General features: G+C 38.4%; 1 protein-coding gene across 5 annotated transcripts in view; it reads right to left on the reverse strand.

Moving 5' to 3' along the window:
• DOP1A (DOP1 leucine zipper like protein A) overlaps positions 1 to 16,944 on the reverse strand; it is a 101,500-nt gene that overhangs the window by 63,302 nt on the left and 21,254 nt on the right. For all 5 annotated transcript variants that reach the window (XM_026654451.2, XM_026654453.2, XM_026654449.2 and 2 more), the window contains 7 exons: positions 15,765 to 15,946; positions 12,974 to 13,144; positions 10,725 to 10,914; positions 9,836 to 9,934; positions 8,202 to 8,301; positions 3,156 to 3,265; positions 818 to 926 (listed from right to left, as the gene is read on the reverse strand). In XM_026654451.2, coding sequence (XP_026510236.1) covers positions 818 to 926; positions 3,156 to 3,265; positions 8,202 to 8,301; positions 9,836 to 9,934; positions 10,725 to 10,914; positions 12,974 to 13,144; positions 15,765 to 15,946 — 961 coding nt within the window. The remainder of the gene's footprint in view (positions 1 to 817; positions 927 to 3,155; positions 3,266 to 8,201; positions 8,302 to 9,835; positions 9,935 to 10,724; positions 10,915 to 12,973; positions 13,145 to 15,764; positions 15,947 to 16,944) is intronic.

Raw genomic sequence — 16,944 nt, forward strand, 5'->3', positions numbered from 1 at the left:
TTAGACTTTGACTTCTTCTCAGTCATTCATGATTTCTGAGCCAGGCATTTTAAATTTTACTGACACTGCATATGTTAAGATTGAGTGAAGCGAGAACAGCTATGTGGACCATGTTGGCAAAATTCCATACATATGTATTATCTCTCCACATCCCCCCGCTTTTAATTTCCACTTACTGTGGATAATGTTTGTAAATATTAAGGAATTTAATTACTTATTTGTTAATTAAAAATGACTACATCCTTTAAAAGCCAATAAATTCTTACTGATAAGCTCTTCATGTACTAGAAAAAATGTGATATTATATTTTTAATATTTCAAAAGGTGCGTGTGTTGGGATAATGAGGAAGGGGCCTTGGGATCACATGAACAGTAGCTATTGGGATATTTTTCCCATTTCTCTGTAACAGTGTGGTGGCTATGGTTTGTTTTTCTTAGAGAATTAAAAATCTAAATAGCATTCCCCTCAAGATTCAAACAACTTTGGGAAGATCAATTTTGGGGCCTAAACTTCTTCTCAGTATTACTTTAACTTCAAATTTACTGCATGGAGTAGAACTGTTAGGTTTTTGGGGTGAGGTGAGAAAGTAGTATGTGATTAGATTGGAAGACACTATATAGTCCAACTCTATCATCTATTTACTGCACATTTCTTTTTGTCAAGTGAACACTTGAGCATACCTACTACTTTGTTAATATGCTCTGCTTAAGAATGTTATCCAGAACATTGCTTTATATGCTAGTCAAACAAAAGAATTAATCATTTTTATCAAAATGTCATGAAAAATGTATTTAAGGTTAAAATATATGAGAGTACCTAGTTCAGGTTTGTCCAGTAAACTGATAAGAATCCGAAAAGGCTTTAGGTCCTGCATCAGTGTGCTCTCTTCTCCATGTCCATTAACTTGTAAGATTCCCACCATTGCCTAAAAAAAGCATACACAGATCAGAAAATTAGGAAGAAAAGAACAGCTTCTGAAACAGGCAACTATGAAAACATGCAAAAAGGGGAATTACTCCCTGCAGCTCATTCTCCATACCTAGGCATTCCCCTTATTGTCACATTCTATTCCACAGAAGTGGAATATATTCTAATATTTGTAGAAGGATGGGGAACACACAGTATAGTAGCATAAATAGATGCTTACTCAAAATTTCTTAAGAGTAATGAACAAGGGGTATAAAGTGATGATGTAGCTACTTGAGAAGGTAAAAAAAAATTAAATACAGGGCTGAATAAAACAGTAATCTGCCTATTCAGGATGCACCTTGGCTGTCAGACTATTTTCTTTAGCTCAACTGCATGGAACAAGTAGCAATGAGAGCTTCACAAGGAAGGGAAAACAATGAGCTCCTATACTGAAGTACTTTATTCCATGGCACCAGAGGCAGAGTAAAACTAACTAGACTCTCACAAGCTATTTAGTTTCTCTCTGCTGCTGGCACAGCAATCTGAGTAGGAGCTAGTGCATTTCTTCTACGGCTTCTAAAAAAGAGAAGAGGAGAAAGAAGGAAGAGAAAAGAGAAGACAGTGGGAATGAGACAGAAAAAAGGTTTGATCTTTCATCTACTAAGAGGTGAGTATCATCACACAGTATCTTGGAAAATCTTCTACACCTGAACATAGAGGTGAGCTCTCCCCTTTATTGGGAAAAACAGGTACCCTCTACTTTGAGCATGACTGCTAAGAAGAACTGGACTGTATAGATATTGGCACCCTTTCTAGCATCCTGAGAGAGGGAAAAGGTTAAATGGATAAAGGCATCAGTCAAGACATCCAGGTGAATGAAAGACACAGAAATTGATTTAATCTGCAGGCCATAACTTTATTATCTTAACAATGGGCAAGGGGTGGAATGCACCCACTCGCTCTCACAAACAGGTATTTCATTGGACCCCTTGCGTGGCTACAGGGCTTCCTCCATATAACCAATAATTCAAGGTCAACTCTCTTCAGCCTCCCACTAGGATTCAGCTCACTTATGAATCATCTTGCCCTTCCCTCCACAAGGAGGGCAGAAGGTTCCCAGGGGAACCTCAGCCTTTGAAGACTTACAGTCTCCCCTTTTCACAGGAAACAGACCAGCCAAATCCCAAGTCTCATTACATCTGAGAGCTAGCCCTTTTAGCCTGTATTCACAATGGACACCAGCCAAGACAAGCGCAGATGACCTAACCCTTTCTATATTAACTCCTAATGTTAGAGTTCCCATTCTTTCTTACTCCTTTTAACCTAACTGTGCCTCCAAAATGCTGTGAGGAAGGCAAAAAACCCACTGGACTCTTTCCATTGTAGCCTAATGGAAAAATTCCTTCCTGATCCCCAAAACTGGTGGTCGGTCTGACCCAGAGCAGCCTTGAAACACATCTCCATATACCTTAACTAACGGAAGAGAGTGTGAGGAATTTATCGAGGCAAGTCTGCCTCCAGATGCCCAGGAAGGCTTTAAATGGAGGGGGGAAGGTTCTGAGGCCAACTGTCTCCACCATTACCCTCCAGTCAGCTAGCCAATAGGTAGCAGAAAAGCCTCCCCGTCCCTGGCATAGTCCTGCATGTACCAGAGACCAGAGGAAGGGCTCTCCCTTCTCCACTTGTGGGGACTAGTCATCCCCTGCTAGTCTAACCAAACTCCCTCTCCCCCACAGCTGAGACAGGGAGGGACATTTTTGTCATCTGTACAAGTGGGAAGGGGGCCTCTCCAAATCTGTTCTGTGGATAAGCAGACTTCAGTCTGCCGCGCTGTCAATCAAGTACCTTCCATAAGTGCTACTCTGGCTAACGGAGAGGAAGCAGTAGAGGAGAGATGGGATTAAAATACTTCCATATAATATTATTGTTTTAAAGAAGAGAGTGCTAGCTAATGTTTCACACTAAGCTTTTCATTGAAATCTAAGAGTTCTAGAAGAATTATTTCTTTTACAGACAAGGATATATTACAAAAAGGCAGACCTTCTAAAATTTCCTTATAAAAAGACACAAATTACATGACTATATTGAGATGGCCAATTAGTGGATGAGGAAACAGCAATTTTTGTCAAGACAATTCTTAACAGAAAGAATATTTTTATCATAAGGTTTGTTTATAAGGATTTATATTGATGCAAAGAATAGTTTCATAATGAGTAATGTAAAAAAAAAACCAACATATTTTTACCTGGACCAACATTTCCTTAGAAAAGGTATTGAAATAGTAAGTGGCATGTTCCTCAGGATTGCTATGTCGTGTGCTTCTAGGTCCTACGATAGCACCATTATTATCAAAACCTTCAAGCAAACAAAAGATATGACAAATTAATATTTATCTTTTTATGTTTTCTTTAAAAAATTGACAAACAGTGGATCAACTTGCACTGTTAACTTACCAATTTGTAGTCCAAGTAATGTCGGCAAGAGAAAGACCATTTTACATAGTTTAATAAAAGAAACTAATTAAATGGAACAAAGTATTAAGCTGACTGCACAGCGAAGTACACTCTGGAGTTTTAGTTTTCATTGAACACACTGCTAGATAGTTACATTACTTTTTACAAGAAAAATTTAGACGTCAAAAATACAGTATGTTCTACAGTATGTGTCTTCAAAGTCAATGTACTGTAGCAGCAGAAACAACAATTACAAAGAACCGTAGTTAACACTATTGAATGCTGTATAGCATAATTTAAACATCAGAGGACTGCAGAGACCAAAGCCAAAGAAGCTATTGTCCTAATGTTGTTATTCTAAATTATTTATACATGTAAAAGGAATATCAAAGTTAACTAGTAAATCATTTACAAAAAGATTCATATGCTAAGGAAACCAACTTGATCATTGAAAAATTATGTGAATGAAATATCTAGTTTCCTCTCTTAAAATTTAATCTTTTCTTACAGAAATTCAACATTTTCCTGATAAGCTTTAAAAAAAACTAAGCTGCTGAAAACAACAAAATTTCTTCAGAAGTGGTTTTCACATTTTCTGCTCAAGAATGATGAAAACAGAAGAAAAAGTAGAAAGGATGTCATTTAGTTTCAACTGAAAATAAACTTTAGTCTTAAGGACATCTATGGAGAGCTAACACAGATTTAAAAAGGTTTAGTAAGATTTTTGTTTCTATTTAGTTTTCATAAAACTGTGTATTATGATAGAAGAATGATGAGGAATAGCTAAAAACAGATATGTAAGTACTATACTATGAAAACAGACTAAAAGAGCCTCACCACTTAGTTAAAAGAAGAGTGTTTTTATATTTACAGTAGAATCTTCATTAGTAATATAGAGCAACACAACACCGATTAACTCAAAGAAAAAATGATTATATTAACAAAAACTATACAGATCAATTAAATGGAAAACAGAGATTATATAATTGTACAGAATATAGGCTATGCCTACTCATTGTGTGCTAACTCTGCAACACTTGTACATGCTGAACTATGCGGCCACTCCATTTACTGAAATCACATTGACGTCTGTGGAAATTGCACACATGGAATAGCTGTGGAATCTGCCGTCGATAATTTTAAGAAAATAGTGTGAAGTCACACCATGAGTTAGAGAAAGGCCTGTTCTACACTACAGGGTTAGGTCGAATTTAGCCGTGTTAGGTTGATTTAAAAATGAATGCATCCACACAACCAACCCCGTTCTGTCGACCTAAAGGGCTCTTAAAATCAACTTCTGTACTCCTCCCCGGCGAGGGGAGTAGCGCTAAAAATCGACTTTGCTGGGATGAATTTGGGGTAGTGCAGACGCAAATCGACGGTATTGGTCTCCGGGAGCTATCCCAGAGTGCTCCATTGTGACCGCTCTGGACAGCACTTTTTAAATTCTGATGCACTAGCCAGATACACAGGAAAAGCCCCGTGAACTTTTGAATTTCATTTCCTGTTTGGTCAGCGTGGCGAACTCAGCAGCACAGGTGACCATGCAGTCCCCCCAGAATCGTAGAGCGTAGAATGTTTCTGCGCTCCCCCTATCATCTCTGTCCCTGAGGTTATTGCAGATTAGATGGCGAAAAAAACACACTCACGATGACATGATTTCCGAGCTCATGCAGTCCTCCCGCACTAATAGGGCATAGCTTAACGCATGGAGGCATTCAGTGGCAGAGGCCAGGAAAGAATTAAGTGAGCGCGAAGAGCAGAGGCAGGACGCGATGCTGAGGCTAATGGGGGAGCAAACGGACATGATGAAGCATCTGTTGGAGCTGCAGGAAGGCCAACAAGAGCACCGACCCCCACTGCCATCCACCATATAACCACCTACCCTCCTCCCCATGTTCCATAGCCTCCTCACCCAGACGCCCAAGAACGCGGGTGGGGAGGCTCCGGGCACCCAGCCACTCCATTCCAGAGGATGGCATTCAAACAGTTTTGATTTGTAGTGTGACTACAATAAGCAATGAGGCCTTGTCCTTCCCTCCTCCCCCACCCCACCTGGGCTACCTTGTCCATTCTCTCTCTTTTTTTTTTTTAATTAATAAAGAAAGAATGCATGGTTTCAAAACAATAGTTACTTTATTTCGAAGGGGGGAGGGTGGTTGGCTTACAGGGAATTAAAATCAACAAAGGGGGCGGGTTTGCATCAAGGAGAAAGACACCCAACTGTCACACCGAAGCCTGGCCAGTCACGAAACTGGTTTTCAAAGCCTCTCTGATGCGCAGCGCGCCTTGCTGTGCTCTTCTAATCGCCCTGGTGTCTGGCTGTTCAAAATCGGACACCAGGCAATTTGCCTCAACGTCTCAGTCCGCCATAAATGTCTCCCCCTTACTCTCACAGATATTATGGAACACACAGGAAGCAGCAATAACAATGGGAATGTTGTTTGCACTGAGGTCTGACCAACAGTGCCAGCGAGCTTTTAAACGTCCAAAGGCACATTCTACAACCGTTCTGCATTTGCTCAGCCTATAGTTCAACTGCTCCTTACTACTGTCCAGGCTTCATGAACAGATCCCCCGAGCTCGTCACTGGGGAGCAGGAGAGCAGAGTTGCAGGGGAAGTGATGGAGCAATACAGTGATGGAGGTTGCTAGGAGCTGGGCAGGGAAGACGTTCCCAGAACCCCCGGCCAAGCTACATGTCCAACAAGGACAGTTACCAGTCCTACTGCACCAGCAGCACCCAGGAGGACCAGTACGGATCCCTCGAGCTCGTTGCTGGGGAGCAGGAGAGCAGAGTTGCAGTGGGAAGCGGTGGATGACGACGGTTAGCAGTTCTACTGCACTGTCTGCTGCGAAGGCAAGGAACTGCTGCTGTGTAGCAATGCCAGCTGCTGCAGGTGCTTCTGTGTCAAATGCTTGGAGGTCCAGGTAGGGCAAGGTACCTCAGCCAAGGCAAAAGAGCAAGAGTCCTGGAGCTGTTACATGTGTCAACCACAGAAGTGCTATGGGGTATTACAGCACCGACCGGACTGGAATGTACAGCAAAACTTCTTCACCAGCGACAAAGGACAGGAATATGATGCACCTAAAATCTAAAAAGGCCCTCACTTTTCCCAGAGTCACTAGCCTTGATAACAGATCGTAAATGATTGCATTGGCTACTTGGATCACAGCAGCCCCCACAGTAGACTTGCCCATAACAGCAGCGGTGACGGTGAGCTGAGCAGGCTCCATGCTTGCCATGGTATGGTGTCTGCATGGGTAACCCAGGAAAAAAGGCGCAAAACGATTGTCTGCCGTTGCTTTCACGGAGGGAGGGGCAACTGACGACATGTACCCAAAACCACCCGTGACAATGTTTTTGCCCCATCAGACATTGAGAGCTTAACCCAGAATTCCAATGGGTGGCAGAGACTGCGGGAACTGTGGGATAGCTACCCACAGTGCACCGCTCCGTAAGTCGATGCTAGCCACAGTAGTGAGGACGCACTCCACCGACTTAATGCGTTTAGTGTGGACATACGCAATCAACTGTATAAAATCGATTTCTAAAAATCGACTTCTATAAAATCGACTTCTACAAAATCGACCTAATTTCATAGTGTAGACATAACCAAAGATGCATCAAATGTTGTTCTCAACATTCTTTGTAGAAGTTTCAAGTTCTGTTTTACAGAAAAAAGGATAGTTACTTAGATTTAACCTTAATTTTTTTTTTAAATTTATTAAATGCAATTTCCTTTTATTTGGAAAAATTAGAGAAATGATCTACATATATAAATGTGTCTCCCTGTCTTCCTTAAAAAGACAAGAAGTAGCTCATAAAAGAGGCTTTGAACTGTGAAATAGATATGAAAATAAATTGTTTAATTGAAGTTGGAATTTTTGATCCTCCTGCTGAATGAACCCATCTGGCAGCACAGGACATGAGTTTAATCTGCAGTATTTTTAAAAACAGTCAGAAGATAAACCAATTTCTATCATGAGTAAATATTGGTTTGATATTCAAAGATTTTTTAAACTGATTAGAACAGACATTTTCCATAGCTCTTCATTAATTCTTTTTCTGACCAACTGGCATTATATCAAGATGAAAACTATTATACAATGTGACGTTAAGCATCCATAATGTGCCACTATTTTCACCAATGGAGACATTTTTAGCTACATGGCAGCTGCCCAAAATAGGCTAAGAAATGCTAATTTAGACCACAGTACTGTATACATGTACATACCTAAAGTTAAGCACATATATCAGTGTTTGTGGAATCAGGGAGTTAATATAAAAATTTATTTTCAAATATATTTCAACGTATTATTGTTCCTTTCATTCTCCTTACCCCTTCCTGCTTCAAATGTAATTTACACTGACTTATGTCTTGTCTTAATTTAGACTGTTAGATCTCTGGGGCAGGGACTGTCTTTTAACATGTACAGCTCCCGGCACAATGAGTCCCATTCCTGATTAGAGTCTATGGGTTCTACACTATAAGAAACTATATAAATAATTTATATCTAGCAAGGAATATTGTTATCATGTACTTTTTCACATGGCTGTGCTGACGAAAAGGTAATAGTTTTCTTATAAGTCACTTTTGATAAAATCAAAATCTGCTACACACAACTTTTTCAGGGGTCTTTCTTTGCATAGTCTAATACATTGGTGGCAACTGTGTTAAACTCATAAATATAGCATGAACATAATCAACACTGATTTTTATTTATTAAGTCATATACATATGATTTCACCATTACAAGTACCTGGTATTATTTTTACCAAGTACATTCCTTTCTCTGCCATTAAACAGTTAATTATCAAGTGCAGTACAAACTTACCTAGAAGCCATGCATAAAGCCTTCGGTTGAGTGACATATCTCTGCGTAGTACTACATGAAGGGCTGCTGACAAAATTCTGATCATGTCTGGGCGTGTTGCCTGAAGAAATTAGGTATATTATTGTAGTTTAAGCACAGAAAGTGACATCTGTAGCTGGCTAATGGATAAGTATTCACTGGATAAAAATTATTTAATTTCCTGAGACCTCTGAATTCATAGCAATGAAGTAGCACAAAGTTCTGAGTCTTAGGAAATCAAAAAGTGAGATTACGATTTGGAACTGCCACCTATTAAAATGCTGCATGACACTGCAACCATAGTAGAAAATTGCTGCCTCTATTAACAGTCCATCACCGTACTACAATGTATTTCACTTTGCTTATCAAATGGAAGTCATGGAAGCAAACTGATTAAAATGCAATAAAAAATCCCCAGTGGATACAGTCTTAAATAATTTTCTCCTCAATGATTAGTATTTAAAAAGCCCTAGCTTATGTGAATTTTAGTGCTCAAGAAAGGCACTACATGGATAGCTCTGACAAATAAAATTTGGGTTCCAATCAACCAAAATGTTTCAGGTCAATTCAAAATCAAGTGTTTTGCTTTTTCAATTTGTTTCAAGTTGATCAAATTGTTTCAGTCAACTCAAAATTAAATGTTTTTTTATGTTTTTTCATTTTGATTTGGCTGTTTTCGAGTGGAGGTTTTTTTACCCTTTTTGGGGATATTTTATCTTAAAAATTGGCCACATTACAATTTGAAACACCATTTTGAAATGAAAAGTCAAAACAAATAGTTCTGAAATTTTTCCATTTTTTCCAAATTTAGACCCAAATTTGCAAGCAGTTTTAGAGCATGAAAAAAAATGCATATTTCTAAAAACAAATCTATTCATCTAAAAGCTTTTACCCAGCTGCAGTGCCATCTAAACCCTGAAGTGGAAGGACCACCATGAGGAGTGAGGAGTAGTTCTATCTCCAGGCATGCTCAATCACTTATTTCCCTTAAAGAGGTCATCAGGAGCCAACAGGAAGGTATTTTTATTTAAAAACAAAACAAAGCAACTGTCCTTTAGGAATGAGATTGCGCCCACAAAATCATTTTACAACAGACAGTGGCTAACTGCCAGCAAGCACTAAATTTCAGTCACTACTGAACTGGGCTGCAGTTGTCCAAGTGATCTAGAAGGTAAAAAGTTCCTTCTCATTACCAACTCCTTAGGATGTCTAACTATTCATTTTTAGTTCTCCAATACTGAGGACTTGAAAACTCACAAATGAGTACATAACTTGTTTTCTACTCAATTAGAAATTGTATCGGGGAATTTCTAATAGAGCAGATCCCATCTCTACCATAAAAAAAATTTCTATAAATAATAAATGTTTTCTCTTGTATTCAGTCTGTATACAGTAAAATGTCAACATATTAAACACCATGAGCCTAAGAGAGGGATCATTGTATGCCAACACACAAGCCACTTGAGAAAGGTTCTCTTATAGAGGATTCTATTTATTCTGATTTTGGAGAAAGCCATTAATAAAGATTGACTTAATATCAGCACTTGACTGAAAAACAATCTGTACATAAAGGAGTATATGAATATATATTTCTTTATTTTATATTAAAATTTTACCTGACTCATATGGAATGGAAAGCAGAAGAGTATAAGGTCTAATGTGCTCCTTTGTACTAATACACTGGAATCCTGCACTGATGTGCTTACCGCTTCCACCTGAAATAACATTGCCATTAAAAACAGACTTGTAATTAAAATAGCATAATTTATTATATTTCAAAGAATACATATATACACCCCTCAAAAACAGATATCTGTTACAGTCCTCTTATTAAATATACTGAAGATTTTAGAAATCAAAATAACCTAGTTCAAAATTAGATATAATGTAAACAACGTAGACACATAAAAAAATGAAATTATGAAAACATGGAAGAAAGATATACACCTCTACCTCGATATAACGCTGTCCCCGGGAGCCAAAAAATCTTACCGCGTTATAGGTGAAACTGCGTTATATCGAACTTGCTTTGATCCGCCGGAGTGTGCAGCCCCGCCCCCTCGGAGCACTGCTTTACCGCGTTATATCAGAATTCGTGTTATATCGGGTCGCATTATATCAGGGTAGAGGTGTAATTTTCACAATATCTACTAACCACAGAAAGCATTTAAGCTTTGCTTAATATATGCATGGCTTGATTTAGCTTAATCAGCAAAGTAATTCACTACACATTTTTCAAGAAGCAACATGAAATTTTGCTACTTTTATTGACAAGTGTAATGAATGGTCAGTACAATTTAAAAACACTAAGCAATTTTTAAAATCTAATTTATGAAATTTCATCTAACATGCATACTATATCAGTCTAACTGGTGCTAAAAATAAACAAAATGTATATATTTATTTCTGTAAAGATTATTTTCAAAGACTGAGAAGACATCAGAAAACCTCTGGAAGCTGTATAGTTATGTAAATGAGCCTTACACTAAAGAATGAACATATTACCATTAACTCAATGTCACTGCCAATTATATAGAGCTGATCTTCCATTGAAAGCTTCCTGTTTAGATGGGAAAGGACGTATGTGATTCCAGGTAACCGAACCGCAGGACTGGTAAGAAGACTACCCCAAAGGGCACTGTAGAATGCTGATTGGTCGACTGCACCAGCAACCTTCTCCAACAGTGTGTTGGTTCTACAGCACAAGTAACAAAAGAGGTCAATGGAACAGAGAGGTTGCATTAGCTCATACCTTTGGAAACTAAACATTTTCTGCTTTACAAAACATGAAATCAGGCTGTATCTACACAAGCAGCAATCAATGTAAAGTTCAATATTTAGCAAAATACTGCAGACAGAGATTCTTTGCTGCAGAAAGCAATGCACTGTAATATATATTATCCTAGAAGACCTCCAAGAATATCACAATCTATAGGAAATTTCAGCATTACCCACTGGATATAGGTAAATGTATTAACACTGAAAGATAGATGTGTCTGGCACTGATTTTAATACAAAATTTAAAAAAGAAAATACAAAGCTAGATACATCCTTCACAATTTCTATATGGACAAAAGTACTGATGAAGTACATTCTATGGACGACTACTTTTTCACATAGGCTAGGGCAGTTTGACCCTGTTTAAAAGCTGAACCTAAATTTTTATCACAGAGAAGCTTGTTTCTCTAGTAAGGCACTTGAATCTCAGCACAAAATACTTGAATCAGTGCTGACATTGAAGTATTACACCATCAGTATGTCCACACTACACTTAAAAACCTGTAGCTGGCCCGTGCTAGCTGACTTGGGCTTGAGGGGCTCAGGCTAAGGGGCTGTTTAACTGCAGTACAGACACTGGGGCTCGCTCTGGAGCCCAGGCTCTAGGACCCTGAGAGTGGGAGATTCCTGGGTCTCAGCCTGCGGCCCAAGCCAAAACATCTAAAGTACAATTAAACAGCCCCTAGCCCGAGCCCAACGAGCTAGGGTTGCCAATTTTGGTTGGACGTATACCTGGAGGTTTCATAACATGACATAATCTTTAATTAAAGATTAATCTTTAATTCCTGGAGGGGTGCTGGCGGTGCTACCCTGTCTTGAAGTGGTTTCTATTATATACAGGGTTTACAGTTTGGTTCAATGGCTCTCAGCATCCCCACTATAAAAATTGTTCCAGCACCCTTCTGCCAAGAACCTGAGTCAGCTGGCACGGGCCAGCCACAGGTGTCTCACTGCATTGTAGATACACCCTAACATGCCTTGTCATTTGCAAAAATCATGACCACAACACAAAGTTGTTTTAATTTTTTCTCCCAAAACATTCTCTAGTCTTATGACATAATCTACATTTTTGTGCTATTTTTTCCCCACCCACTTTTGTAGTTCAATATATATACACATGTCAAATAAAGAGACAGGAACCATTGCTCTTACTGGACTCAAACTGTGAAAGTTAAGAGTTTTACAGTTTTGGGATTTGAAATATCAAGAATATGTGAACTCCATACTAATAGCGCCCTACTTGGAGAGTCTATAATACTTGCTTTGGAGTTTAGCCTGAAAAAACTAGAGAACTTTTTCTAAAGACTAAGTGCGCTCTCATCCTCCATACGGACAAGATCCCACCACTAGCTGCACATGGGCTACAGTGCTTGTCAACAATATCACAGCATTCTTCCCCTCCTGTTTGTGTCTTGGACTCCCCAGACAGAAACAGCTGCTGGTCCCTGCTGCAAACTTGTATTCACATATATACGTTGCACTCAGAAAGGTCAATACTACTATAGGAATTTTAGTGTGTAAACTGAAGAGAAGGTCCTATTGCTTTTGTCTACTATACCTAGCACTTAATTTAGATTTATATTTTGGACCAAGATTAAGTGTAACACCTATTTGTTTTCAAAGTTTGTAAAAGGTAAAACAATCATGGGGGGAGACCCACTAAAATGGAAGAAATACATTTTTCTAGTGTATTACATATCTCTAAAACTGTAAAATGAGTTCAATTTGGGGCCTACCTGATTTGATTTCCTTTTAATATATGCCATTAATTAGTAGTTTCTCTTTCTTCTAACATAATATTCGGAATCTTTTAAAAAGATATTAACTTAATGTTCATCTCTGATTACATCATTTTCTGGATAAAACCTGTTACTTAAATATCTAATTTTTTTAACATATCAGCAAAACTCAACACTTCATGAAATTAAAAACCAGTATTTTAGTAGTACAAATATATTAGTATATCATATTTTTACCTCTCATAATACTCTGATCCCTCCTCTAAACCAGGCAGAATCCCAGTTAGCAATCCTTGCAGACCAGGTTTTAACGTTTTTCCCAAAGGAAGGTAATAAATCTCATACAGGCTGAGTAATGCTGGTTTGACAGACATAGCAGCATTGGCAAGAAGAGGAAATAGCCCAGAACTGTAAATAATAAAATACAATAATACTGTTTCAGGAAGCTATTTATGTGACACACCTAAACTAGGTCACACAAAACAGTTATAGCAGTGCCCAGCATTGTCACGAGAATATATTTTTATCTTGATGTTTTGTATTGGCACAGAGACACTATGGTGATGAGCACGTCCCAGGTTAATAAACTGGTACAGTTAGCCCCCAGTTGACTTTATGCAGTCTTATCAATCTCATTTCAAGAAAGGGAGATAGAGAATTGCATGTGACTTGTAACAAGTATATAACAAGATGAAACTGAACTACTTTAGTAAGACTAGGGGGAAAATCTATCATTTTAACTGATCCACCTCTGGAAAATTAAATCTTAAATGCAGGATAGTAGAAAAAGAATTATCAAATGAAAAAAAACACCACAAGTAAAGCATCTTCAGGTCTATAAGGAAAACACAGAAACGTAGACATGGCATAATGGGAACTAATGTTTTTAATTTGAAGAAGTTAAAAAGTACGGAAAATTATTTCCCTATAATAAAAACTATGATCTTGTACTTTACAAAAATAAGATGCAGGACAAACAAAATAAATATACAAATATCACACAAAATAATTTTAAAAACAAACAACACAGTATCCATTGATTGCAGATATTCAGCCCACAAGTGAGTCCTCAAACTAGCAATAGCCCCATTGCTCATGTGTGAATGTTAAAAAGGGTTAAAGGAAAGTTTAATTTTATAAGCATACATTGAATGAATGTAAATGAACAGTAGGTTACTCTCATTATGAGGGTTTTTCCCCATTGTGAGGGTGATAAACTAATACCCCTTCTCCATACCCACATTCCAAAACAATAAAATCTATCTAAACAAAGCCAAACACAAGGCAGACTGCTAATGCTATGGTTCATTCCTGGATTATGATTGCTGCCCAAATGATCAAAAACTGGGATTGCATACCGTATAAAAAAATAATCTCTTCACTGGGTTGATCCCTTTATGTTATAAGTCAGCACAGGCTGTTCTTTTATCTGATCTTTCTATAACTCTGTGTCTAAGTTATTTTCTAAATTTGCTATGTGCAATTGCTGCTTCTATAGCTATTTCAGGAAAACAGAAGTCAGTTTTAAATTTGATGAACAAAACAGAGGTTTTCTAACTAACAAAAATACATCTTCACTGTCTGCGCCAAATCTCAGAAATTACTACAAATGTGTAAAAAACAAGAATTCTGAACACAATTTTATTTTTCAGAATCATTGAGGGCCTAATTCAAAACCCACGGATGTCATAGATCAGACCCTGAATGAATAAATAATCAGTAGATGTTAGGAAAAATTATGCTTGGAGTCACACTGATGTGAGAGGCCCAGAGAACACCTAACAATCCCTGATGAAAAGAAAACTTTGTAAAAACTGTGTTATTCATACATGATAGAAATGAAAATATTTTAAAAATATGAAGCTGCCTGAAGAAATTTATTTTTTCTTTCCTCATATATATATATATATAGGGGAAAGTACCATGTCACTCTCAACAACCAAAGAGTATCTTGTTGTGTTTCTCAAATACCCTCTTGTCTTGGTCTTCAGATAATACTTCTTGTAGTAAGATGAGGCCCTAAAACAAACTTTTGTGTCAGAGGCCCAGTCTGAGGCCTGAAGCCTGAACCAAAGTACTTCCAGGCATTGCTAAGCAAAAGCTGTGCTGTAAGCCAGAGGCAGACCCCACTTACAGAAGTTGGCGAGAATAGGGTTGCTAGAAGCAGGTGCATCCACACATAAGTGCTAATAAGAGGAACTTGTGCCAAAATGGCATCAGAACACTCCACAGAGATAACGAGGAACAGGCAAGTGCATCTTAAAGACAGGGTCAAAAGGACAACATGTTTGAACCAACATGTAACGGGAGAAGCAGCACCCTAATATGTCAGGAGGGATGAGTAATTTGTTCTGCACCTGTATAAGAATAGGTCTGGAAGTGCACATCGTCGTCCAGCCTAGGAGGCAGTGGAGTGTCCCGACACTGACTGAGCTGTGTTCATTGCCAGGGGGCACATATTCGTAGTATGTCCTGTAGAGTCTATAGGAAACTATTACTGTGCTTTGTTTGACAATAAACCTGGCCGGGTGCCTTCGTACCTTACTAGAGTCTGTGGTCTTTGGGGGTTCTCTCGGGGTCTGCGGTGTCAGCTATTTGCGCAGAGCTGGGGCAGCACACAGAGGGAACACGCACGCAGCAGACTGTTATCATCATCGAACAAGAGCAGAGCACCACACCGGTAGCTACTGACAACACTTCTCTCTAAAAGCCACTGCTTGTCCTTCAAGGACTTGATCCTTAGATGGCATATGCCACCTTTAATGGAGACACTCAGCACCTGTCTTCCTACACCAAGCATCAGCAGTGGTGTTTTTGGTTAAATTACAGGATACTGTGTTTATCATCAGCCTGTAACTTGTCATATTGCAAGATGCTGCAGCTAAGCGGCTCATTTTGCTCCAGCATATATTGTCCATCTGTATAGAATCTTTAAAAACATGTTTAAAATATGAAACTGAAAAAGTCTTCTAAACTACATTAGATGAACTAAAAATCTGAAAGTTAATGACATTTTAACTATTTTTACCTGTACAGGAAAAGATCTTTAGCCAGACGCTTGGGTCCAATGATTTTGAAGATAATCTCATATGTTTCAAGTGCCTTCCGATGAACCCCACCTGGCAAGGCTGGATGAAGGCATTGCGCTAGACGCTTGCCTATGGTCAGCTTTTTAGGTACTACTTGGTACTTTGCATTGTTTTGTAAAACCTGCCAAGAAAAATTTAAATCAATTAAAAATATCCCACTTGGGCGACATAATATATTTCCATGACCCAAACAAAACTGTCCCACATTTCAATTTTAATAAATTGTTCTACTGTCTTCTACCCTGAGGCCTACTCTGTGCCTGTCATAAGTGAAATTGAGTAAATAGGTGCAATTTCACTTACATCAGGGCCCAAGTTAAAGTTTATCTATTCTATTTTATTCAGGTTTTTATGGCACATGTATCACTGTGGTATTTCAGGACAGAAATTAAAACTCTCCAGCTGCCTATACAGATTGCCAGCAGAAACTCACCAGACTCTTTATGACCCCTTTTAAAATTATTCCAGGCAAAAATCAACAGCTGCTGTTTAAGAAGCATAGATTGATGCAGTGTGCAAAGCAAAAAACTGTAGAACTGACATAACTGAATTCACGGTTACCTTTGATATTGGAATTCAGAATTGCATTTGAATTTTTGGATGTTTTTGTTAATAATGCATCATTATTTAGTGTAAGAATGTACTGAGAATACCATAACCAACATTAAAAAATAAAGCTAAAGCTTTTTATACAAATTGACTACTCTGTAGTCCTCATCAACCATACCAGTGCTCCCAATTTTTGAATATTCCACAGGACATAGTGAGCAAAATAAAAGTGCTTCAGACCAGTTAGTTTGAGGCTCCAATCCTTTATGGAGTTCCACATGGGCTGACTTGTGGGCACACATGGAACCCAACAGTGTTCCATGAGGCTCCATGGGAGCACAAGGGGCTGCCCACATGGAGCTTCTTGCAGGATCAGGGCCTATGTTTGTGCAGTGCCACATAAGTACACTGAGTTATTCCATATTTTTATCTTGCTGACTAACTGACAACACAATAACAATGTTCAGAGTCGAATCCTGTATCCTGGCCTCATCCAAAACTCTCACTGGTAGTTTTGGGAGCATGAGAAATATAGGATTGGTCCGATGTAAATTAGAGTAAATTATTAAT

The sequence above is a fragment of the Terrapene carolina genome, unplaced genomic scaffold (genome assembly GCF_002925995.2).
Source record: "Terrapene carolina triunguis isolate 2854851 unplaced genomic scaffold, T_m_triunguis-2.0 Scaffold42, whole genome shotgun sequence".
Taxonomy (NCBI): domain Eukaryota; kingdom Metazoa; phylum Chordata; order Testudines; family Emydidae; genus Terrapene; species Terrapene triunguis.